The 26,237-nt window shown below is 39.2% G+C and overlaps 1 protein-coding gene across 1 annotated transcript in view; it reads right to left on the reverse strand.

Moving 5' to 3' along the window:
* The window catches only part of LOC124295564, a 284,978-nt gene that overhangs the window by 111,633 nt on the left and 147,108 nt on the right, over nucleotides 1-26,237 (reverse strand). Inside the window, exon 5 of the mRNA XM_046745987.1 lies at nucleotides 14,888-15,079. Within this exon, the coding sequence (XP_046601943.1) occupies nucleotides 14,888-15,079 (192 nt within the window). The remainder of the gene's footprint in view (nucleotides 1-14,887; nucleotides 15,080-26,237) is intronic.

Raw genomic sequence — 26,237 nt, forward strand, 5'->3', positions numbered from 1 at the left:
ACTGAGCTTCTACCCGTAAACAAAAAATAGTACATTTCATCTACAAAATTCGTTAAGGGAACGAATAAAAAGTTTAGATTCGTAGATTCGTACCGTTTCATGCCTAGCAGTCTCGATAAATTAGCAACGTATCTCGGTGATGATCAAAAATCAATCACACGAAAATTTTATCGTAGCTCACATAAATTTCAGTTATTGACCAGAAAAGGAGTGTTCCTGTACGAATACATAGACAGTTGAGAGAAGCTCGAGGACACACGGCTACCATCCAAACAATAATTTTACTCAAAATTAAATGATCGGGATATATCAGACGACGACTATGCACATGCATGTAGAGATTGGCAAACTTTTAACGTTCAAACTTTGGGAGAGTATTCGGACTTGTATTTACAGACGGACGTGTTTTTACTAGCCGACGTTTTTCAAAACTTTCGACAGAGCTGTTGGACAACGTACAAACTAGAGCCGTTACATTACTACACAGCGCCCGGTCTGTCGTTGGATGCAATGTTAAAATGTACAGGCATCGAACTCGAGCTTCTCACCGACATAGACATGGTTATGTTTATCGAAAAAGGTATTCGAGGTGGTGTATCGCAGTGTTCGAACAGATACGCTAAGGCCGACAATAGATATATGGGAGAGGAATTCGATCCTGAGGTCGAAGAATCTTATCTCCTGTACTTTAACGTTAATAATTTGTACGGTGCTGCTATGAGCCTTGCTCTGCCATACAGTTCCTTCGAATGGGTATCAGACTTCAGACAATGCGACGTTCTTACCATCTCGGACGATGCGGAGTTTGGTTACATACTGGAGGTGGATTTGGAATATCCTGCGGAACTGCACGAAGCTCATAAGGATTTATCACTGTGTCCGGAGCACTACATACCTCCGATCTCGAATAGTAAGCAACCGAAATTGACGCCCACGCTATTTTCCAAGAAAAACTGCGTTGTTCACTATAGCGTTTTGAAACAATGCTTACAATTAGGCTTAAAATTACTCAAAATACACAGAGTTCTCAAATTCAGACAAACCCCGTGGCTCAAAAAAAACATAGATTTGAATACCGATTTGCGCAAAAAATCTCACAAAGAATTCGAGAAAAATTTTTACAAGCTAATGAACAACGCAGTTTTTGGCAAAACAATGGAAAATGTTAGGAAGTATAGAGATGTCAGGCAGATCACGAAATGGGATGGAAGATACGGTGCTAGAGCTACTATAGCCAAACCCAATTTTCACAGCTGCACCGTTTTCGACAAAGATATAATTATCGTCGAAATGAGTAAGACGAAAGTCAAGTTAAATAAACCATTGTATGCAGGTTTCTTCATCCTGGATCTATCTAAAACACATATCTATGATTTTCATTACAATTACATTAAGCAGAAATTTGGCAACCGAGCAAAATTAATGTACACGCATACCGACAGTTTGATTTACAATTTTACCGTCCCCGACATATACGAACACATGGAGGAGGACTTGCACAAATTCGACACGTCGGATTATCCTCTTGACAACGTTTACGGAATACCTCGAGCAAACAAAAAAGTTCTCGGCTTGATGAAAGACGAGAATAACGGGAAAATCATGTCGGAATTTGTAGGGTTACGAGCTAAATTGTACGCATTCCGAGTCTTGGGAGATGCAAAAGACAACAAACGTGCCAAAGGTGTGAGAGGATCAGCGTTAAGAAAAATAACCTTCAACGATTATTTGGACTGTGCGTTGAAACGTAAAAATCTATTCTCAAATCAGCATTCGATCATGAGTCGAAAGCACGAGGTATACACCGTAGAACAGCAGAAAGTAGCACTCAGCTGGAATGACGACAAGCGGATCGTGTTCCAAAACACGACTGACACGCTTCCGTGGGGTTACAAGCCTGCACCTTAGCTTTATAATTACCGTAATCTGTGTAGGACTCAATTTATAACTGTACCATGATGTATAAAATATTATTATTATTATGTAGGGCTTAATTTTTACAACTGTACCATAATGTATACAATATTATTATGTAGGATGGTTAATAAGAACGCTCCGAAGTATAAAAAAATTTTCACAACGATGCATATGTCTGTTGATTGTCTAAAAAAACAAAGGTGCATACTTGTCATGTGTGTCGGGTATATAATTAAGAGACACATACGTTTTCACAAAAAAAAAAATTCATTTATTCAAAAGTTATATGTCCGATTCGTTTATCCAACCGTTGTGTGTATTGTCAAAACCTAACCATTTAACGTATATTTTTCTTCCACGCTTCTTGAGCACCTTCCCCACCAGATGGATATCCGGATGCTCAACCTTGAGGAGCTCTTGTTCGTAGAAACCACCAGCGATGGGTTGATCTCGGTAGTCTTTGAGCTTGTACGTCACAGGATGAGTATTTTCCACTCGACTTATCGTGAATATTTCAGTCGTCCAATTGGGAGTGTAATCTTTCTCGAAGACATTTTTGAATTTGCTGATTCGAACTTTGTCACCAGATTTGAATTTTGCCGGTATGGTAGGTATCGCTCGAAGCCCTCCGTACGCCTAACGTAATAACAGCCTCTCGTTTGCAACGGTGACATCCGACGGTTTCATTCTTATGGTTCAGTGTTTGGTGTTGTTGTAAGCCAAAACCAAATCAGATGAGATATCGAGCCATTTGTAGCTTCCTTGCATGCTGAACCGTGTCCACATTTTACCTTTCAGCGTGCGATTGAAACGTTTACAGATCAAAGCCTACAAATTACTGGACGTGGAGTAAAGTTTGATTCCGTAGCGTGTCATTTGCGATTCGAATTTCGAGTTGAGAAATTCCGTTCCTCTGTCGACGTGTAAATTTTTCGGTACCCGTCGTTGGACAAGCACAGATTCCATTGCCTTCGTAACATCATCTCCAGACTTGCTTTTTATCGGTATAGCCCACGCATACTTTGGAAAGATATCGATGACTGTGAGCATGTACTTGTAGCCTTTGTTTTGTCCAGCGTACGACGTCATATCAACAAGATCCGCCTGCCAGGTCTCGTCGATGTAGCGCACGTCTATACGTCGACGTGGGTAATTCCGGCGTGCGGGTTTATGCAGTTCTGTCACCAGTGCTTGCTTTTTCTCGTTCATATTCCAGCGCTATTAGTCTGGTGTCCAATTTGGAAATGATTTCCGCGTTTCGAATCGACAAGTCTCTGCCAGTTTTAAAGTCTGCGTAGGAGGTATCCAAGGCTTTCTCCGTGGTAATCACCAAAGCTTTGATCATTTGATCGAGGTTGTCGATTTGTTTTCGCAGCACGCTGAATTTTCGTCTTAAGGTTTTTAAAGTTACACCATTGTTCGTCTCTGAGGGATCTGCGACGTTGCACAGTCTCTTGTTCCGTATATCGTAATGCCCATCCGCTGTTATTTGAAACCCGACACCCGGAGGACCGCGAGTGCTCGCAGCTGTGTTTTTATTCAGCTGACGTCCAAACACGTCGACGCTCATCTCGGTAATGAATTCAAAAATGACGGGAGCTGCTTATTAAATGATTCCTGCTTCGCGTAGCTCTTCGATAATGGAGATTATTTCGTTATTGTGACTCAGATTTCCCGCTGCTTGAGATGCCAGGAGTAAACGAAGACGCTCCACTAACTCGTTCTGATCATCCCAGAAGACGTATTCCGTTTCAACACCTTGTCGAGTGATCATAGCTTGCGGAAGTAGACCTTTACCCTTTCGGCGAGGTGATGGGGAATAATCCATTAATTCGGCAATGACATTTTGAAATTTGTAACTGTTATTGTTTCGAACAGCCCCATCGGATGAGTAATACTTCTTATGCGCGTTCGTTGCGAGGATTATGTTTATAAAATTTTCCCGATCTCCGGCACTCGCAGAAGAATCGTCAGGCTTCTTTTTGAACAAAAGTTCCAGCAAACCCTTCGTTTTCGGGTAACGCGTGTCGCTAATACGAACGTAGTCACTCTCGAAAGATATCAAGGAATCACCAATCATTAGTCCGTTTGAGAGGTTGCGTACACCGTACACGTTGTCCAATTCGCCTTTTGTCTTCGCATCTCTCATTAGTGCAAAATACTCGTCCTCGATTTTCTCGACCGGTGTTTCTGAGATTGCTTCATCCCCCGCCGAAGCAAAGGAATCGTCCATTTCCGAGACAGTTTCATTTTTCGTTTGATTTTTCATTTGCTTTATTTCTTCTTTAATTTCTTCCACCTCTTGTTTGACAGGTTTGGTATCTTTTGTAACATTCACCAGTTCTTGCAACGGAGTCACTACTGGTTTGAGAACGTCACTCAATTTCTGAGTCGTAGATTCCCTGCCCGACTTGAGCAATCTGTGTTTTCGATGGATCGCAGCACTTGCTTGAGCGATCTGATGAAGGACATCTTTTTGCTTGGAAATTTCAGAGCTCTGCATGTTGACGCAACTGAGTCTGCAACGCTACTGCGTCTCTCGCTAGAAAACGCTAGATTTTATTACTTTTCCAGGCTAACAAAAGAATCGAATCCCCTCCTGTATTGTCCTTCGTTGAGCTCACTGTCTTTGTCGATCACCAGAAACCCATATTTGTCACCGTTCTAGCATGCCGCACACAAGTCTGTAAACTCTACGTACGACATATCGGTGTTCACATGGACGTTGTATACGTGTCTCAGGTTTATATCGTCTTGTTTGAATGACACGAGTAAGTTTACGTTGTCGCGCCCGAGATGTTTGGGAACACGCGCGTGCGTCTGACAGAGATAGAAACAGTCAACGTCGTGATGTCTACCCATGCAAAAGTAGGCTCTAATATTGTCCTGCTTCTCGCACGCTACATCGTCAAATATGATTATTGAGTTGGGCCGTGCTTCTTCCGGTGGAATCACTTGCTCACGCTTGGTAAACGCAAAATACTCCGTATTTTCAACATGGTCCAGCAATTGCTTCAACAATTGGTATTTAGGTTGGTTGAGAGATTTCGAGCAGATGTAGATATTTTCAAATCTGAGTCCGTTGGGATGGGTTATAAGTGTGAGCAACGCATTAGTTTTACCACAATTCGACGGTCCACAGAATATTGCACGTACACTATTCGGGAGTAATTCACCGTGCCGTTTGTGCCTTTTGACATTTTGCTCCGGAAGTTTGTCAAAATTCATCATGGGATGCTTGGTAGGTTGTTTCTTAAACCGCATATCGGACATGACTGATCGAATTTGCTATAAATACCCCGTTTGAAAGCACTTTTCTTCAGTCAACGCACGAACATGATCGCGTACGGGGGTGAACGAAGCAGCAGCAGGCGGCAACATCGTGGGAAGGGTCTGATGAATAAAATCATCAACAAACTTCCGATCGAGTTGCATGTTCCCGGTTACCAGTACTGCGGTCCTGACACCAAGTTGACGAAAAGACTCGCGAGAGGCGATTTCGGTATCAATCCTCTCGATGCAGCATGTGAGGAACACGATATAGCGTATTCGGAAAATCGTGAGAACCTTGAAGTTAGAAACGAGGCTGATAGGGTGTTGGCTGAGAAAGCTTGGAAACGGGTTTTCGCAAACGACGCAAATTTGGGTGAGAAGGCAGCCGCTTGGGCAATAGCTAATACAATGAAAGTAAAATCAAAACTCGGAATGGGAATTCGAAACTCAGAAAATGTGACCTTAAGAAAAATTATATGTGCTGCAAAACGTTTTATGGTTCTAAGCAACGATGCAAAAATAGCTATCGAATCTGCGCTGAAGGGAGCTGAGAACGCCGTTAAAAAAGCGGGTGGTAAATGTAAAGTGCGAACACCTCGCGTCCTACCGGTACCTTCAAAAGTCGGTGGTTTTCTACCGTTTCTGATTCCTATTTTTGCCGGTCTCAGCGCTACGGGTGCGTTAGCCGGCGGTGCGGCAGGTATAGCAAAAACTGTGAACGATGCGAGCGCGGCTGAACGAGAATTGGAGGAAAGCAAAAGACACAACAAAACTATGGAAGCTATCGCGTTGGGCAAAGGGCTTCATATGAAACCGTACAAAACAGGTCTTGGTCTCCATCTTTCAAAAAACTGGATGCGATGCTACCACGTCGAGCGTTGACTGATTGGGACTTGTTGAAATATGCAAAAATCTTTAAGGTTCCGCATTTCTGCGGTGTTTTCATGCGAAACGAAATGCCCGAAAACGGCCCACGAAAAAACGAGTCAGCCATCATCAACCTTGACGACAAAGACGATCCGGGAACACACTGGGTTGCATACAAGAAACGCGACAATATTATCGATTACTTTGACAGTTTCGGCAACCTTCAACCACCTCAGACCTTATAAAATACCTCGGCGTTGGTAGCGTCAAATACAATCATGAAAGGTACCAGGATTATGAAAAATTTGAATGCGGACACTTGTGTCTGAAATTTCTAAGTGGTTAGCTATATAAACAAGGTGCGTGATTCGTCAAAGTCAGTCTACCACTCGCACTCATGGATGATTCGTTAACGTTAACGATTTCGGGAACCTCTTCGATACTCGAGCCACAATATTTCCCACCGATCGAACTTGCTCGTGTTAAAAGTTATGCTCTTGGCTTGGTAGAATTGTTAACCTTTAATTCGATTCCCAACGTTGATGTCGGTCATAATAAAATTTACGTAGCTGACAAAGTGATCACCATACCTACCGGCAGCTACGAGATCGAGGACATAAAAAAGTATCTTCAAAACGTGCTAAGAAATACAGATATCAGGCTCGCCATCAAACCTAACAATAATACATTACGCAGCGAAATCACATGCAACCACACGATTAACTTCGAGCCGAATGATTTCATTGCTCAACTTTTGGGATTTACACCACGTGTATTGGAGGTTGATAAAACTCACGAATCAGACGTGCCTGTAACTATACTCAAAGTCAACGCGTTGCGAGTCAAGTGTAGCATTACAACGGGCGCCTAAGTCAATGGACACAAAGTACACACTATTAACGAGTTTTTCCCGACCGGCCCACCAGGATATGAGATCGTGGAAGTACCGTCGCACGTCATTGACCTTCCGATCACCGTCAAGACCATAGATCACGTTCAGCTCTGGTTAGTGGATGAGGACGGATACCTGGTTAATTTTCGTGGAGAAGTTATTACTGTGAGACTACACATCAAATCGCAATAAACGATGGAAATAGTATATAACAAACTGTCAAAGAGTAGGTATATCAGTAAGTCAGCATGCCCCGATCAAGTCAGTCGTCGATCGATTCCCGAACCGCTGACACCTCGAAACGTGGAGTTCCTGATAGCTCTGGGTCTGAAACTGACACCTTTTGGAAGAGGAATTTCCGACAAATAAAAATCCGATTATGCTTTCTTATCATCTGCTACGTACCATGGAGGAGGAAATCTTGAGCATTCAAACACCAGTCGTCTTTGACGAATCCGTTGCGCATTACGAGATTCACGCTCACAAACCTTACGCCTCGTCAACTTTCACATGCGATGAAATCCGAATCACCGTTCAGCATCAGGATTTATGCGTATTATCGAGCAAAAGTTCGGTACACATCCACGGACGACTCCTCAAACCTGATGGTACAGCTACTGTGAACACACAGCTCGTAAACAACGCCATCTGTCATCTGTTTGAAGAAATTTGCTACGAAATTAATGCAGTTGAGATTGATAGGAGCAAGAACGTTGGCTTGACAAGTCTCATGGAGGGTTACGCTTCTCTGCACCCAGGTCGGACTTGGCTGATAGAGAACGTTGGATGGCTTGATGTGAAAGACAAGAAAAAATTAACCGATGCCGATGGCAACTTTGACGTACTGATATCGCTCAGCATGATATTGGGTTTCACTGAAGACTACCGCAAGATCGTTGTCAACGCTAAACATGAGTTAATTTTGACGAGATCAAAAACTGACGTCAACGCAATCATGCAGACTCAAGAGAAGGAATCCAAAATCACGATTAATGCAGTGGAATGGCTAATACCGTATTTGAAACTCGCGGATCAGAAAAAAGTTGATTTACCAAATTTTATTCAGAGAGATCCGCCTATTTCGATGAGCTTCCGCAGTTGGGAATTGTACGAATATACCTTACTTCCCACAACATCGAAACACGTTTGGACTGTGAAAACTTCCACTTAGCTTGAAAAGCCTCGGTACATCATTGTGGGTTTCCAAACAAATAGAAAAAACAAGACCGGCAAGAACGCAAGTCATTTCGATCATTGCAATATCACGGACGTCAAGCTGTTTTTAAACTCTCAATCTTATCCGTACGGTAACCTGAACCTCAACATGAGTCGTAATCTGTACGCGCTCCTGTACGAGATGTACACAAACTTCCAAGCCACCTACTACGACAAGAACCCCGAGCCGTTGCTGACAAAGAGTGAATTCCTTCGAGACGTCCCCTTATTCGTTATCGACTGTTTAAAACCAAACGAATCTTTGAAGTACGGACCTGTCGACATCTGTCTTGAATTTGAAGCTAAAGCCAACCTTCCCGCTGAAACATCGGCGTACTGCTTGATTGTTCACGATCGTATTGTCGAATACAACCCGCTCAGTGGTGAGGTGAAAAAGTTGGTATAGAAGCTGACCCGTTCTCACCATCTTTCACAGTTCAAAGATGGAGCTTATCGTTGACATACAAGGTTTTCGTAGACCTTTAAACAATACCTTTACATTGAAAGAATTGGCTATAATTTCAATCTACTCGGAAGCATCTCCATCAGTGTTTTTCTTCAAGCCACCTCACGAATGGGATTCACTGGACGTCAAATAAAAGAGCCAAAATTCTTGGTTAGAACGCGATTTTCACGTTTTACCTTGGAGCTGTGGAATCATACCGTTTGAGGAAGTCGAGTGGACCATTGAAGACAGGCTGTGCAAAGCTGAAACCGTGTACGTAAAAGGTGATGAAAAACGAGATTGGTTGCTCTAAATTGTCCCGAAAGTTCAAATCCACGATATGCTGGACTTTGACTGTCCATCGCTTTAAACCTAGCAAAAAACTTCAGCTGTGTCTCTGAGATGTGACGTGCATACAAACACTCAACGCAATCTGTGCAGCACAAAACGTTTGCATACTTAAAAATTGGCTACAAAATCATCATACTGTTCGGATGGCGAGGGTGTACGATTTGTGTTACTGCGCAGAAGCGTCTACAAGAACGGTCCCGCATTCCTGGCGAATATATCACCCTGGTTATGTTACTGTTGAATAGAATTATTGTACTGTCGTTGTGAAGTAATCGTCAACCGTACTCCAAAATTTGTACTCAATAAAACTGTTTTTTTTCAAAGAATATTCATGAAATAATTTTACACCTTCACCTTCACCTTAGCTCTTTAGAGAGAATTTTTTTCAATACAAAGCTCATGTCAGATTCGACCGAGCTGTACTCAAACCGAGTTTTGTTTTGCATTCCTAGAGCGATAGTAACCCAACACCGCAGATCTTTGGCTCTGAATATATACTACCGCAGCTATCGGCCGACCTTGCACTCTGGTCTTGTCTGAACCCGTCCGAATACTCATCGTAGAGTTCACATTACATGACGCAAACGCAGCTCGAAACCCTCCATCGTTGCTTAGTGGTGTTCGGAGTAGCATTTTCTTAGATTTTAAGACCTAATTCTAGATACAATTACAAGGTACAATTTGAGACGTAACAATCGGTCAGAACTTAAATAGTGAAATTTTGACTAACAGTAAATACTGCATGGATTCATAATTTCGCTGGCTATTGAACGATTTTTCAATCGAACTTGATTAATCGGAACTTCACGTTCGTCCCTATTTTACGCTCATGAACTCCAGATTCGGAACTGCAGAATCCGTTCCACACCGAAAGCTTGTAGAATATCACTTTGGATATCAAACCGACATCCGAGTGAGTGAAAAACAATTCTCGGAATCGTCCGACGGTGAGCGGCACGCGGTCAAAGGATTTCGGTGCTACGTTGAATTTGAGACGAACAATTCTCGGAACTATTAATTTTGGAATGTCACGTGGTTGATAACGTGGGAAAGGAATGTGGGGTGGTTGATGTTACACATCAGCAGTCCTATCGTGGGAAAAGAATGCGGGACGGTAAAAAAGTTCTCGCCCCCCGCTGCGCCCTCTACCGTTGGCAGGCGAGCACTACAGACTTTGTCCTTCGGTACGGCAGACTGTGACGTCATCGCGGCAAAGGGTTCGCGTCTGGGGTGCGCGGAGCGGAAAAGGGTTTGAGTCTGGGCGGCGCGGAGCGGCTCGATGGGCTGCGCGAAGCGGCTCGGTCGGTAAGTGTCGGTAACCGGAATCTGCGTGTAGAACCGGCCTTGGTTTGCTACTTACAAGGCAATAGATTTTGTCAATTTAGATATTTTAGTTCTCAAGCCGCGAACGTTTTGATAATACACCACGATCTCGTCGACGCCGATTAGTTTTTTGAAGTATTGATTCCTTTCTTTACGACACACGGTAAACCTCGTTCGAATTTGATTCTCCACTCATCATGACCACTTTTTTCCTTTTCGTCCAAGCGAGCTCTCGCATCAGCGAGCAGGGTCCTTTGTTTCGCGGTTTGGTCACTCTTCACCTGAATAGGTTTTTCCTTTAATTTAAGAAGAGGGAGGTTTTCAAGAACACGGATGGCATCCGCTTTAGTGCCAAAAGAGATAACTAGCGGTCTTGGCTTGTGATTAGTTGAGCCTGGTAGAGAACAGCCGATCCTCACAAAATGATAAGGTCCTACAATGTCGAGAGGTTCGAGAATCTCGCAAACCGAGCTGAGTCCGTTATCCTCTGCTTACGGGATGTCAAACATGGTGACATTATTGGCCCTCCTGTTTCCATCATCCAATTCAGCGATGAGATCCTCTTCGGTGATTGTTGTCAGTGGGTGACTAAGATTTGAGTTGTCGATATCAGCTTTGACAGTTGAAACAGCTTCTTCCAGAGCACGAATTTTCCCATCGGTCGCATCGAGACGAGCATTTACTGCGACCGTTGACAGTTCGAAGAAAGCACGTAGATGACGTTGCTCACCAGCTATTTCTTTTACAGAGGCTGATAGGAGCCTCGTGTTTCTTATTGAACGAGCCGAAATATTCGCCCAGCACTTCGTGGAGATCTTGAAGGGAAACCGGCTTGTTGTTACTAGGTTGAAGATTATCTAATGATGATTGTGCTTCTAGTGAAACCGAGCGTGACCCACAACAACGAGAGAAACCGCCATTAGCAGTTAACCGACACCGCGAGGCACAAGACGAGTGATATTGGGCATTACAAACCGGACACAATGTTGGCTTATCACGCATAGGTCCCAAACCACAGGCTCTACATATGCCAGCTGAGAAGTCAGGCACTTTGAGGGAATTCTTATTGCTCGAATCATGCGCCATATTTCACAAAACGAAGAACCGGGATGGAAGTTGAGCACAAATGAATCCAATTATACAAATATGCCGAAAACCACAGTTCATATGAATAAAATTATTAGTTTAGGACAGAGGACGGCTTATAAGGAAACAAGTGATGAAAACAGTGAATTAAAATAGACAGGTAAGTTCCGAATAAAAGCAAAGACGGAGCAGCAGTACGAAGAGCAACCGCTCAGTCTCGTAGCTAACGCTGTACTCGCTTTTAAATTGGCTTGGCAAAAATCTTTCAAGTCTTTTTGCTAAAATTTTGGAACGATCAGCATAAAAAAATGTCAATTTGCACTTGTGCTCCAACGCACTTTTGAAGCTTTGAATCTCAAAGAAATTTTGAGAAATGGATTCAATACTTGTGGATTGTATCCCTGGAATGTCAATGCTATTGATTATCAGAAAGTCTTCAAAAGGTTGAAAACTACATCGTCTGAGACAATTAACGTTACTGATGATACAGCAGAAGTATCAGACAAAGTCGATGCTTTGATAGTCTTGAAAGACTTGATTGACTAGGATAAATTGGAATTATTTAAATGTTATGGCACTCCGATTTGGACAGGGCGGAAAGAAGATGAAAGTCTTTTTGAAATATGGTATAAATTAGCTGTACACATCGACCCAAAAAATGTTCAGCAGCAGAGAGAAACAAGGATTGATTTTAACGAGATAAGTTTTATATTCTATTGTGTGAAATTTTAAATGCATGTGCATTATTTAACCGATATTAAATATACTTTATTATTTTATTTCAGAGTGACGTTGTCTTCGATCCAACCGTGGAGTTTATTGCAGAAAGCAGACTCACAAATACTGAACATTCTTTCGTGAACGAGATGGACAATATAAAAACAGTACTATAATGATTCTATTTTACTTATTATCAGCATGTGAACGATTTGATTTACTGAAAAATTTCCGGATAGTTTTCTCATAAATGATGCATATTTTTAGAAAAAACAAAACAATCCACCCTAGAGAATTCACGGACGCTAACGTGAGATTTTTCTTTTGCCCTAAATATTACTTATCCCTTAAAAATCTCTGTCCGAAAATCTAAGCTCTCTCTCTCGCACTCATGTGTCAGCTGATACACCTTCAAATGCTCTTATTAAATTAAAACTCGAATTCATTCCTTTCGATATATACACAGGGTGTCCCATTTTAAATGACGCATTTCAATATCTGGAAAAGTATTGTCCGTAGAGAAAAATATTCCGGACAAAAGTTGTTGTGTTTGGAGGGGGACAGATTCTGGTGATATTGACCGGCATAGAAGTGGAGGCGTTGAGGTGATATGAAGGTTAACTTTGGATTTTCAAACGAAAACATGTAATTTTTATTTGCTCATTCGTTTCAGCGTTAAATTTTACATCAAAAAGCACTGGGGCACAAACGTGCTAAAATTATTAAATACAAATTAATTCGCACTCTCTCTCTCTCTCTGTGTATGTGAGGGGTAAGGGGGGGGTAAGTGAGCGACATCACAGAGATTAAGTCTCCGTGGCCCGTCACTTCCGCGGTATTTTATGACTCCAAACCCTCTCTGTGATGTGCAGTATGATATGTCGGTGAATTGGCTCGGGGTGACTAAAGGTGTTTAAAAATACCATCAACAGCAAGACACACTTTCACTCTCTTTTCGAAGCTTTGCGATGTTATGAAAGTTTTTCTCTACAGACAATACTTTTCGAGATATTTAAATGCGTCATTCAAAATGGGACACCCTGTATACGTTAAAAGAATAAATAAATTATTCAGACCACGTATTAATCAAAATGTTTACTTCCGCAAATTCAACGGATACCTAACTTGGTAAATAAATTTTCAGGATTTTCCAGTAGCTGATGATGGACATGACGGGAGTGATAGAGAACGAGTTGTGTTAGAATGGACGTTGAAATATAATCATCTCGTCATTGACTCCAGAAAAGGTCGACGAAGAGTTGAAGATTCCCGAAACAGATGTTCTCGTCTGCGTACGGAACGAACTCAACTCATTTTTGAGTCCAGAAAGAGTTGATGAAGAGTTGGATATTCAAGAAACAGGTGTGCAAGTCTTTGACCAAGCAACTGCTAAATGCAATAATAGAGAAACACCCCCTCTCGTTGACCCCGAAGTATCTAAATTTTCGGAGCCTCTCCAAAAAACTTTATTTTGGTCGAAAAACGAACTATCAAAAAAAAAAAAAAAATAAGCGTCGAACTATTGCGAAAAAAATGCCATCTATTTTATTCAGCTCTCAATGGCAATCGATCAAGGAGACTGAAGAAAACGAGAAAAGATTTAAACCAGAGCAAGCTGCGTTAAAAAAAAGATAAAAATAGAGAAACAGGAATTAACAAAAAAAGAAAAAGAAGAAGAACGTGAACGAAAAGAAGCAGAAAAACTGAGAAAAGAGCAAATAAAATTTGAAAAGGAGAAGCAAAAATTGATAAAACATCAAAAAAAGATCAAAGAAAGTGATGCTAAACAAAGAGCAAAAGAGGAATCATTATTTTGAAAAAGCGGCATCTGAAATAAAAAAAAAAAATTGCTGAACTCCGCGAAAGAGAGTCTCAATTGTGATAATATTATTAAATATCAAAAATGTGATATTAATTCTTAACTAATTAATATAAATCGGAGCTTCCTATCAATGAAGGACGCAAAAGAAAACGAAGACCGATTTAATTCGGAGTGAGCCGAAAAGAAGCAAAAAAACTAAAAAAGAGCACTTAAAATTTGAAAAGGAGAGGGAAGAATTGATGAAACAATAAAAAAAAAAAAAAAAAATTAAAGCAATTGAGGCTAAACAAAAAGTAAAAGAGGAATCGTTATTGAAAAAGAAGAGGCAGCTGAAAAAGAAAATGCTGAACACCGCCAAAGAGATACTGAATTGTAATAATTATCATTAAATATCGAAAATGTGATAATAATGATTAAATACATATTTTGGATGTGGAATTAATTGTTACGTAATTAATAAAGGTCAGATATTATCGGAGATTTAAATGTTGTTATCAAAACACAATTATACATTCGACACAAGACTCGCAGTATTAGGCGCGCAGTGATTGAACAACCCGCAGTATTTGGTGCGCAGTAATACCCTCTCGTTGTTCTAGACCCCGCAGTAATACCAGCATCTGCATTCTTTTTCAAATGCTTTTTATTTAATGAAAAAATCATTTTATCACATTCTAATTTTTTTTTAGGTTCAATATAAGCTAAATATTGATTTGGAAACAAAAAAAAAATCGGTAACTTTAGATGATTTTTCAAAATATGCTCATCAAGCTGGCCCCGCATTTCAAACCGCATTAATACCCACACTCACCCTAGCTGAAAGAAAAAAAATAATTTCCAAACAAATTAATTCTTCCGCCGTAATAAGACCTTTTTCTCAGTGCAATCGATCTCATACTATTACGATTTTAATTTTCATTTTTGTTATTAACATTATTGGTATTATTACTCCTATCATTGATACATATTGGGATCTCACCATTGCTGGCTTGGATGAACTGATGAAGCCAATCTTTAAGATGCAGAGCACCTTGACTGTGACGCGTTGCGAGTGCCCCTGGAGACCACCAGAGAACGACATGATCCAAAATACTTGACACTGCACCCCAAGCAACTACCTGATAATGAGCTGCAACCTTTTCCAGAACGCCATTTTTCAATTTGCATTCACCTATAAGGCAAGTAAATTATCCAACCCAATTCATTCGTATTGTATTAGCTGTCGCACAATTGAAATACAATATTGATTTGATGCTTGCAAGGAAAGGTCCCAAGGTGCCCCCGCCAACCACCCGATTTTGCTCATTTCGGAATATGCTATTTCTCATCGAAATCTGAGCGACTGGTACTTATCTTTTATCGACGTAGAAACGGTTTAAGGGGGTGCAATCGACCCCGAAAGTTGGACATCACAGCAGTAGTTTCGCAGTTTCTCATATTTTTAGTCGACATATTTTAATGAAACTAACTGGAGGATAATTTTGATCGTAAATAATAAAAAATTTATCTCATCCGATTATGACGGGGTTGAATGATAAAAAATTATAGGAATTGGAAATTACAAATTATTTATAACTAGAAAACTATTGCTCATATTTTAACGCAATTCATTGCATCTCAAAGAACAGAAAAATGTAGGGGGATGAGTGTTCTTGCGTTTTTCGATTTAACGTTATATACGGGGTGACCTACCCCTGTATACGTGCAACCAAGTTCCGATTATGTTGATGCTATTTTACTTTGGTTCGATTTATTTAATTTTACAAAGCTCTTTCTAAGCAAATTTGGGGAGTTTATTTATTTAGATAACATTCGGATGCGTCACTGAGAAAAACTACTTTCCAAAAGGGTATCCCTGGTTTAATCGGAGCAAAATGCCTCTGTATCCATTCAGAAATGATCTTAGGTCGGAAAAATATTTATCAGGCAAGTCTCGACATTTTGTAGCTATTGAAACAACTTTCTCTCAAGCCATGGTCAAAAATAGTATAAGAATGGCCAAAAGTGCAAAAATCGTCATTTTCGACGTGGTGCACCATTCAGACAAATACGACATAATTCGTGGAGGTGATTTACATCTGAATTAACGAAATAATGTAAAGGTTGTGTTACGTCGATTAGCTTTTAAAATATAACGATTCCTCACTTGTATGAATCTTGTTCGGAACCTTCGGAGTTCGTCCATGCGCCTTAATTAATTGACATGGAAGCTCTTTTGGTAATTAATTACCATAATTTTTTTTCACAAGGGTCGGTGAATCGAGTTTTGAGATGAAAAATCTAATGAATCAAATGTCATTTTAACCCCCCCCCCCACCGGGAGAAGGTGGAGGGGGTAATTGATTATGAACCGCTGGGCAGATATTTTTCCATATCGGGACAATCTCTTGAAACTATACATACAATGCGCATGCGCCAAATAATTCAATCTCATTGGTCGGCGAAATCGCCCCGCGGCAATGTTTTCGTCTGCTGAGCAGGGGGCCAACGTACACAAAATGAGACAAGACTCAAGAGCTGTAGATCTCTCGCGCATAAAACCGCGGATTGAGGTTATGTTGCTGTTTATTTTTACGTAGCGTGAATTGTCACAGAAAAATAGTATCGTTCAGCAATACCGTGGTCAATATCGGAAGATATTCAACCGACGCAAATATCAAATGATACAGAAATTGGATGTTATTTATTGAAAGAAAAAAATCTAAAATTCAATGTGAAATGTCATTAACAAGTGGAAGTCTGGACAAACAGAGGTAGGTAAGTAAAAGCAACGTTTATTGTGAACAGATTCTTTATTTACATAAAATTAAAAATGCGTCTCATTAATGATTTATGTTTTGTGCATTTTATTGGAAATTAGTTGCATCTAAAAATACCAAAAGATCCAGTCTGATAATAATAGCTTCTAATATTTTCAGGTACGAAATAATTCATTGTCAAAGCGGGACTAAATTTGTCAGGCATGGAAGCATGTAGGTAAATTTGTAATTACGTGATCTTTGACAATTACAATATTTTAACATGGATTCAATGATAAAATTCATTTTTTTTTTCAGCAGGCTCGAAGCTTAAACTTTGATTAACACGAGGACAATTATGCCTCACCTGATGGTCAAAACGTTTAGGTGGCAAAGATCCTGGTTTCTCGAGCGGTGCAATCATTATAACCATCGAACCTGGATGTTCCGTCAGACATCAGGTGCCAGAGTGAATTTTATCAGGCCATCGCCACCTTCTGAACATCAGTTGAGGCAAAATTGAAGAGCGGCATATACTATAGATCATAATGGCTGAATATCCCATCATTTTACGTTGATCGAGCCAATGGGGATAAATTTGTTACTCAACCGTTGCCGTCAATTCATTCTACCGAGGAATCATTCTGTCCACCATTGTAATTCAAGCATTATTATTGACCAGCACTGTTTTTCAAACTTTATACCACTTAATTTGGTATCTTATTTTGAAGCTTACCTTTACTCTCTTTGGCATTGAATTCAGATAAATAGTTTTTCATGTCCTCAATTAGATTGTAGGGTTAAATTTTGCTAGGCAAACTGAATCAATCTAAATCTAGAATTGTGAAATAATTTCAGTTAAAAATGTCTTTAAATTCAATCTTAGTTGACGGTGTCATCTGGCTAGCTAGTTGCACGATAACTTAAAACCAAATTCAATTTTACACTTTTTATAGGGTCCTACGCTAAGACTGAAAGCTTGTGAATCCCCATTTACCGCAATTATTTCTGCATTTCACGTTAGCATTGTCTGGAGCAAAAAAAATCTCATTTTGAGATTGGAAATGGAACCTGAAACGCAAAAGTTATTCAATAGCACGAATTGAAAACCAAGAATTTTGTAATGGTTCCTGCACCAAAGAGACTCTTTCCAAATGTGCTTGTTACAAGGTGATGTTCGGAGAACTATGAACAAGATATAGTATTGGATGACATTATTTGGAAAAAAATCAACATCAACTTCGTTGAAAATTAGATATTCATTTATTTTGATGGAACAAGGGAGACAATCTTGAATCCGACAAGTAAATGTCCTCGTAATCATGTTCTGACATTTCTCTAAAACATGATCGTCCTTGAAGGTAATTGTGACGTTGAGGCGCATTTTGAGAAAGTTGATTTTCAACTCGTGTCACAGGATGTGATCTACGATCTTGAGTTCTACGCTTCCGATTAAATTTTCTTTTTTTCGAACCGCACTAACACGAAATACAGAAATCATTCTAATAAATCTAATATTACTTGAATTTTCAATTTGAGTTTTAGGTTCCCTTCATTTATTTATTCGAACATCATTGAAAATTTGCGAAATGAACTTTGATAATCATTGGAAAATTTTTAATAGTAGTAGCAATAATTTATCGCTCGGAAAAAAAACATTGACTACCGACTATTTGTAAATTTTGTTGATCTATTTTCGAGAAAAAAAGATTCACAGTTCTGTTACAAATAGTGTGATATTTAAATTTTTTGAACGCTCCGTTTAATGTCCTATTTTCAAAAGTGATAAAATTCAATATTACCGCCTGAAATCACAAGAGAGTGAGAAAGTTGCTTAGTTGCTTGGAAGTGGCGATGATCTTGGTACGTGTGATAAATTGAATAGGCAGATAACAGTAAATATTAGAGATGTAATTTTTTTACCGTATCACCTGTTGACAGAAAAAAATTTCATTGTTATTTTCAATGTACGAAATCATAAAAGTGATCAAATAAAATGTTCCCACCTACCTGCTGCATTTCTTTCAAGCACCCAACATTTAAACAGATTTCTCATTTCAGTCGAATAAAGCCAATTTTCAAAAAGCATTAGCATCAACTTTTCGAGTCACTACCTCGACTGTTTGAGATTCTAATTTCAAAAATTCGTAGGAACTACATCACCGCCAGAAACAGAGGTTGACAGCTGAAACTCGGAGTGGCCAGCCTGCCCGAGCAGCCGATAAAACTCGCGCATGCGCATTGTATGTATAGTTTGAAGAGATTGTCCCGGTATAATAATAAACCAAGATGGCTATAAAGTGTGGGACATGATATACAGGGTGTCCCTAAATTGCCTCCCACGGACTAGCCAGCATGATACCTCGTTAAAATCCAACCGAGAATTTTTTTTCCGGAAGCTCGTCCGACGGGTAGTTTTTGAATTATAAGCGATAGCGCTAGGCCAATCAGAGTGCACCATTTCACCTAGATTTGCCGCCACGGATATTGCTGTTTTGTTCGTCTGGGTGAATTATTATTATTCGTTTACGAATTAAATATCGGCACCTCCCCTCTCTCCCTGTTGTACCCCTTCTCGAGCGCTGACCTCGGTATTGTTGCCGCGGCATACGCTGCCGGCCGCACATCCATGGGCGCACACTTGTGTGTGTAAACAGAAGCGCATCCTCAAGCATAAGGGGTACAGCAGCGAAAGAGGGGAGGTGCCGATATTTAATTCGTAAACAAATAATAATAATTCACCCAGACGAACAAAACAGCAATATCCGTGGCGGCAAATCTAGATGAAATGGTGCACTCTGATTGGCCTAGCGCTATCGCTTATAATTCAAAAACTATGCGTCGGACGATCTTCCGGAAAAGAAATTCTCGGTTGGATTTTAACGAGGTATTATGCTGGCTAGTCCGTGGGAGGCAATTTAGGGACACCCTGTATACAGCTCATCCTATGACTAGTAAGTTTATGTGGGCAGCGACAAAATCTCAAGGCACTGTGTCGGTTTGCCCAGGTACCAATTGCCGCTTGTCATCTTGCCAACTCAGAGCCAAATTATTCTGTACGTTAGTGCTAACTTGGTGTTTTTTGGAACGTATTAAATATTGTGTTCGGGTAAACTCTTTGTAAGCAAACAGATAGCGTTTATGATCCTTAAACGTGATGGTGTTCAACGTTGCACTTTTTACACCCTTGGTTCGTTTGCTCACTTTGATGCGATTGACGTGTATTTTTCCATCACCACTAATGGTGGTGAATGTGTACAGTTTCGCTCGTAACCCGATGAACTTCGTCATCATTTTTCCGTTGTTTTCATCCTTTATCAGGCCCAGACGTTTCTTGTGTTTGAGCGAAACACCGTACACATTGTTGGGAGAGTAGTCATAAGTGTCAAACATTGTGTCAACATCACGTTTTACGATATCATAGATATTAGGTACATCAAATTGATGAATAAGGCTGTCGGTATCGGTGTACGTCAATTTGGCCTGTCTGTTCATCAAGTTAAATTTAACAGAATTATAATGAAAATCGTGCAGAATAATTTTGTAATACTGGAGTAAAGTTCGATACCATTTATTTCTATAATAACCATATCTGTGTCAAATATGGCACGGCTGTGAAACTTTGCCTGAGGAATAAGCGTTCTCGTACCACCCTACCCTCCCATTTTGAGATCGAGTTGACATCTTTGTAATTTTGCACATTCTCCATACTCTTACCAAACACAGCGTTATTCATGAAATTATAGAAGTATTTCTTGAACTCAATTTTGGACTGTTTGCGCATGCCGGTGTTGAGAGTGATGTAAGGCTGTATCCTGGAGATTACGTGAACTTTAAAACTCGATGGACTTTCGTTAAATTTAATTCTAAGCTTTAACATTGCTTCAAATTTCTATAGTGTAATATATATTTTGTTTCGAATAAAGGGTGGTGGTGAGTTTCTTGCTTTTATCACCTGGATGTGTGAAATATTCCGGACAAAAGGGCAAATTTTCATGATCCTCATAGAGCTCTACAGAATAGCCCAAATCAGCCTCCAGCATGTAACCGATCGGTGAAGCGTCCCAGTGAGTTATGTCGATGGAATTATGCTTCTACTCGAATGAACTTATCCGTGAATGTGCACTCATAGTCCGCACCATGTATATTGTTCACGTCGGAATGCGTGAGATATGATTCCACGTTACTTGGATAAAGTCTTCCCCCACAAATCTGTTATTGGCTAAAGCGTGTTGATCAAAGCATTGTGCTTCGCCACCACGAACAATTCTTTCAATGAAATGATTTTTATGGTCATCTAAAACTTCTAAATTTACTTTCGTGTGTTCAAGTATCGTGTCAAAAGCGAGCCCCGGCGCTATGTAGTAGTGCAACCGATCTAAATCATACGTTTTAAAGTAGCTAGCCCTGCAATTTTGTAAATATCGGAAAGCAAAAGGACATCCGTGTTTAAATGTAAATCAGAACACTCCCCTGATGATTCTCAATGAAATTCCCCCGAAACACTTCTAGCATGCTCATAATCGGTGCCTGTAATATTTGAATCACAGAGGTGCGAGTAGAAATGCATTTTCGGCCGTAATCGTGTTATATTGATTTTACTACAACAGTCAACATATTCATGATGAGAAGCGCCTTTGCGGCTCATTAACCTAAACTGTGAAGGATTAGTATGAAATTCCAGCATTACGTGCTTATTTGCATCGTTTAAATATGAAGAAAATTTATTGATACTGCTGGCTATAAATCAAAGCGAATAAAAAAGAAAATAATAAATCTCAAGCACATCATCGTTCCATTGACTTGCTTCCTGAAGTACATATGTAAGTTTGTGGCCTGTTTACCCAAACTTATCTCTGAAAAACAACAAACACGCTGAACGGGTTACGGAAAGGATAACCAAGAGTGACCATCGCGGAATCATCGCCTCGGGAGAGAGGGGAGTGATTGACAGGCGCTCGAGACATCCACTAGTGTTATAGTGGATACTCAGTAAAATATATTGTAAATTTATTCTTTTCATTGTCAACTAAGCCTATAATCCCGATCGTCAAAACCGACATTGTTGTTGATTTAGGTGACTATAAGTGTTATAATTATTTTTGTTATTATTTATGTAATTATTTGTGATTGGTGTTAATATAATGTTCTAGTATCGTTTCTACATCAACCCAAGTCGTTGAGACTCAGGAATTATTATTTCCGCAACCCTTTTAAGTTATAAGAGTCACGCTTATAACTTAAAAATCAACAACAAAATGGAGAAGGTCAAGGTCAAATTCCAGTTCGCCGCAGAAGCCTGGGATGCCAAGACGACCGTCATCAAGGTTAAATCCATCCAAGTATTGGAACAGGAACAAATTTTTTCTTTTGAACAAAAAGATCAACCGATTTCAAATCATGCTGAGCTGGCCAAATTACCAGTGGTCAAAGGAATTATCAAGAGTCTGGATAAAAGAGGGAAGCAGAGAAAAGCTATCGTCTCACTGGATGCGCATCTGCAAAGGTTATACTTCGATGAAGAGGGTAATGTAGTGTTCAACGATTATTACCTGGAGGAAATAGAAACCCCCCAACCCACTCCAACCCACTCCAAACTCATCCAGTTTATCAGTTCCGGCACGTGAAACCCCGATCCAATTGATTTCGAAGGGCATTTTATTAGAAAAATTTTCAAACAAAAATCAGAACGCTAAATCATGGCTCACTTTATTTGTTCTTGAATGTGAAAGATTTAAAGTGGAAGAAAATCAATTCCCCGAGGTTCTGAAACTAGTTTTAGAAGGACCAGCCGTAGACTGGTTTACATCAATTTTTAAAACTTATGGTATGACGAAACCTTGGAGCTTTTGGGAAAGTTCCTTTCTGGAAACATTCGGGGAAAAATCGTGGTCAGAGGTCGAATACGCTTACTCTTTTCGTTGGATAAGTGGACCATATTTAGATTTTGCATTAAAAAAGAGAAACCTATTAATAGATGCAGATCCAGAATTAGGCGTCAGTTCACAAATAAATTTTATCGTTATTGCCCTGCCAAAATTTGTTCGATCACACCTTCATAAACGTGAATTGAAAACAATAGAAAATTTAATGTCTAGTCTGTGTCAACTTCAACCAACATCAAACAATAACAGCTCACGTATAGAAATAAATAAGCAAAATCGAAAGTTCGATCCATGTCGTATTTGCGAGAAAGCCGGTTATAAAAATAGATTCCATCCAGAGGAAATTTGCAGAAATGCAAGAGCAGCGATTATCAAATCTGCCGAATCAAAAAACTAGATAGCCTCCCACTTATAAGACTACATGTTACCGTAAATTGTAATGAAAAGGCAGTTGCTCTTTACGATTCAGGAGCCAATGTGTCCTTGATTAATTATACATTTTACAAAAAAATTAATAAAATGAATATTCCTATGAGTGGGGGCTCAACAATAAGAACAATGGGCGGCGTAGCAAGTACGAATGGAAGGGTATTTTTGAAATTAAAGATATTTGAAATAGAAAAAGTAGCGCCATTTCTAATAATGAAAAATGATTTATTTGAAGAAGATCTGTTGCTTGGCTTGGATTGTATAAAATCATTCCGATTGCGTCAAAACGAAAAACTTGAAATTTCTCAAAATATAAGTTCGAACCAAAGTTTTGATTGCGTTAAAATAAACTATGCTTCGAACAATAACGAAGATAGTCTGAATGGTGTGTTAAATAAATACGATTCAGTCTTCGCCAAGGAAAAGTTCGATATAGGTACAGTCAGAAACTTCGAAGCAAGAATAAAATTAACGGAAAATAAGTACATATCGAGAAAACCATATAAGTGCTCTATTCCCGATAAATTAGAAATAGAATTTCAAATAAAGAAATTATTGGAATTAGGATTGATCGAGGAGTCGTATAGTCCATATGCCTCACCAGTGACCTTAGTACACAAGAAAGATGAAGACAAAAAATCGCGACTATGTATTGATTATCGCGAACTAAATAAACTCATAGTACCAGAAGGTTACCCCTTTCCTAGAATTGATGATCTGATTGCTCGTGTTGGGAGGTGTGTTTACTTCTCGAAGTTAGATATCAACTCAGCATTCTGGTCAATACCATTACGTGCGAAAGATAAATATAAAACGGCTTTCGTCACACACCACGGTCACTGGCAATGGGCGTGTCTTCCTTTTGGTTTACAATCGGCTCCAGCAATATTCCAACGAATACTTTCAACCATAATTAGAAACAACAATTTAGACACCTTTGCAATTAATTATATCGATGATATTCTGATATTTTCGAAAAATTACGACGAACACGTACAACATATTAAACAAACATTGGAAGTTTTACATGAGCAAGGCTTGAAATTAAACACGAATAAATGCAGTTTTGCTAAAAAAGAAGTTACGTATCTAGGACACACAATATCAAACAATAGTGTAAAACCGATTAATGACAATTTAATAGCGATCAAAAACTTTCCGATTCCGAAAACAAAAAAACAAGTTAGACAATTCCTGGGGAAAGTAAATTTTTATCTGAAATATATTCCTAGATCCTCAATTATCTTGGATCCATTGCACAATCTCTTGCGAAAAAATGTGCAGTTCGATTGGTCCGCTAGATGTCAAAACAGTTTTGATAAGGTTAAGGGTTGTTTATGTGAAGCACCAATTCTAGCAATATTCGACCCCACTAAACCAATTTTCATATATACTGATGCTAGTTTAGAAGGCGTGGGTGCAATACTAAAACAACCTCAAGGAGATAACACACTTAAACCGGTCTTCTATTTTTCGCGAAAGTTGTCAGAATCTCAAAAAAATAAAAAGAGCTATATTTATTGAATGTTTAGCAATCAAAGAGGCGATTCTATATTGGCAATATCACTTAATAGGACAAAAATTTAAAATATTCACAGATCATGAACCTTTACGTAATTTCAACATAAAAAATTGCAAAGATACAGAACTTTTACACATATTAAATTACATTTCACAATTTACAATTGATATCGAATATAATCCCGGCATAAATAATTCAGAGGCTGATTGCTTATCAAGAAACCCGGTTCTATCAGAAAACAAAAATGATGAAGGTTCTAAAATACAAATCGTCAACTTCATAACTATGCAAAACATCTTACAGAACCAAAAAGAATTAAAGTGGGACAAACACTGTAGTAAAGAAAATGATATTATATACAAAACCTTGAACAGAAGGAAAAAGATCTGGTTAACAGAAGAATATGGTATTGCAGCCCTTGAAAACTTACATAGGTCACAAGGTCACATTGGAACTAAACAGATGACACTTACGATTACACCAATATTTTATTTTAAAAATATGCACAAACATATTAAAATGATCTGCAGATCATGCGAAACTTGTATCAAAAATAAAACAAGATTTGGAAACTTTAAGGCGCCATTGTCGCAGTTGGGTCCTGCGTCCAAGCCGTTAGAAATAGTTTCATTAGATACAATAGGCGGTTTCACGGGAAATAAATCTCAAAAAAAGTACATGCACTTAATGGTAGATCAATTAACTCGATATGCATTTATCTCCACTTCAAAAACACAAATAGCAAAAGATTTTATAAACCTAGTCCAAATAATAGAAAAGAGAGGTAAAATTCAAACAGTTCTGACAGACCAATATCCTGGGATAAATTCCAAAGAATTCAAGAAATATTTGAAAGAAAAAAATATAACACTGATTTTCACAGCGGTAGATTGTCCGTTTTCCAATGGACAAAACGAGCGTACAAATCAAACATTAGTGAACAGAATTCGCTGTAAACTTTACGAAAACCAAAATAAATCATGGACAACAATTGCCGAACAATGCTTAAGTGAATATAACAATACAGTACATAGCTCTACAGGTTTTTCACCAAACTATTTGCTCTCGGGAATGGACAGGTCAATAATTCCAAAGGAATTAAATGAAAACACAAAAGAAAATTTAGATGTCAATAGAGCAAAAGCATTAGAAAATTCCATAAAATCGCATAACAGGAATAAATTATACTACGACACTCACACAAATGCAATAGAATATAACGAAAATGACTTAGTGTATATACAAAATGGGAATAAATTAAATAGAAAAAAATTAGATCCCGTCCGAACTGGACCATTCAAAATTACAAAAAAAATATCTAAATCCATTTATGAAATTGATATCGGTACAAGAAAAAAAGATGTAAATATTTTTCACAAAAGCAAAATGGTCCCATATTCACAACCCGTCCCAGAGTCCTAACCAATCCTCTCCGGGAAGGGGGGATGTAAGTTTGTGGCCTGTTTACCCAAACTTATCTCTGAAAAACAACAAACACGCTGAACGGGTTACGGAAAGGATAACCAAGAGTGACCATCGCGGAATCATCGCCTCGGGAGAGAGGGGAGTGATTGACAGGCGCTCGAGACATCCACTAGTGTTATAGTGGATACTCAGTAAAATATATTGTAAATTTATTCTTTTCATTGTCAACTAAGCCTATAATCCCGATCGTCAAAACCGACATTGTTGTTGATTTAGGTGACTATAAGTGTTATAATTATTTTTGTTATTATTTATGTAATTATTTGTGAT

This window comes from Neodiprion lecontei, chromosome 7 (genome assembly GCF_021901455.1).
Source record: "Neodiprion lecontei isolate iyNeoLeco1 chromosome 7, iyNeoLeco1.1, whole genome shotgun sequence".
In the NCBI taxonomy this organism is placed as follows: Eukaryota; Metazoa; Arthropoda; class Insecta; order Hymenoptera; family Diprionidae; genus Neodiprion; species Neodiprion lecontei.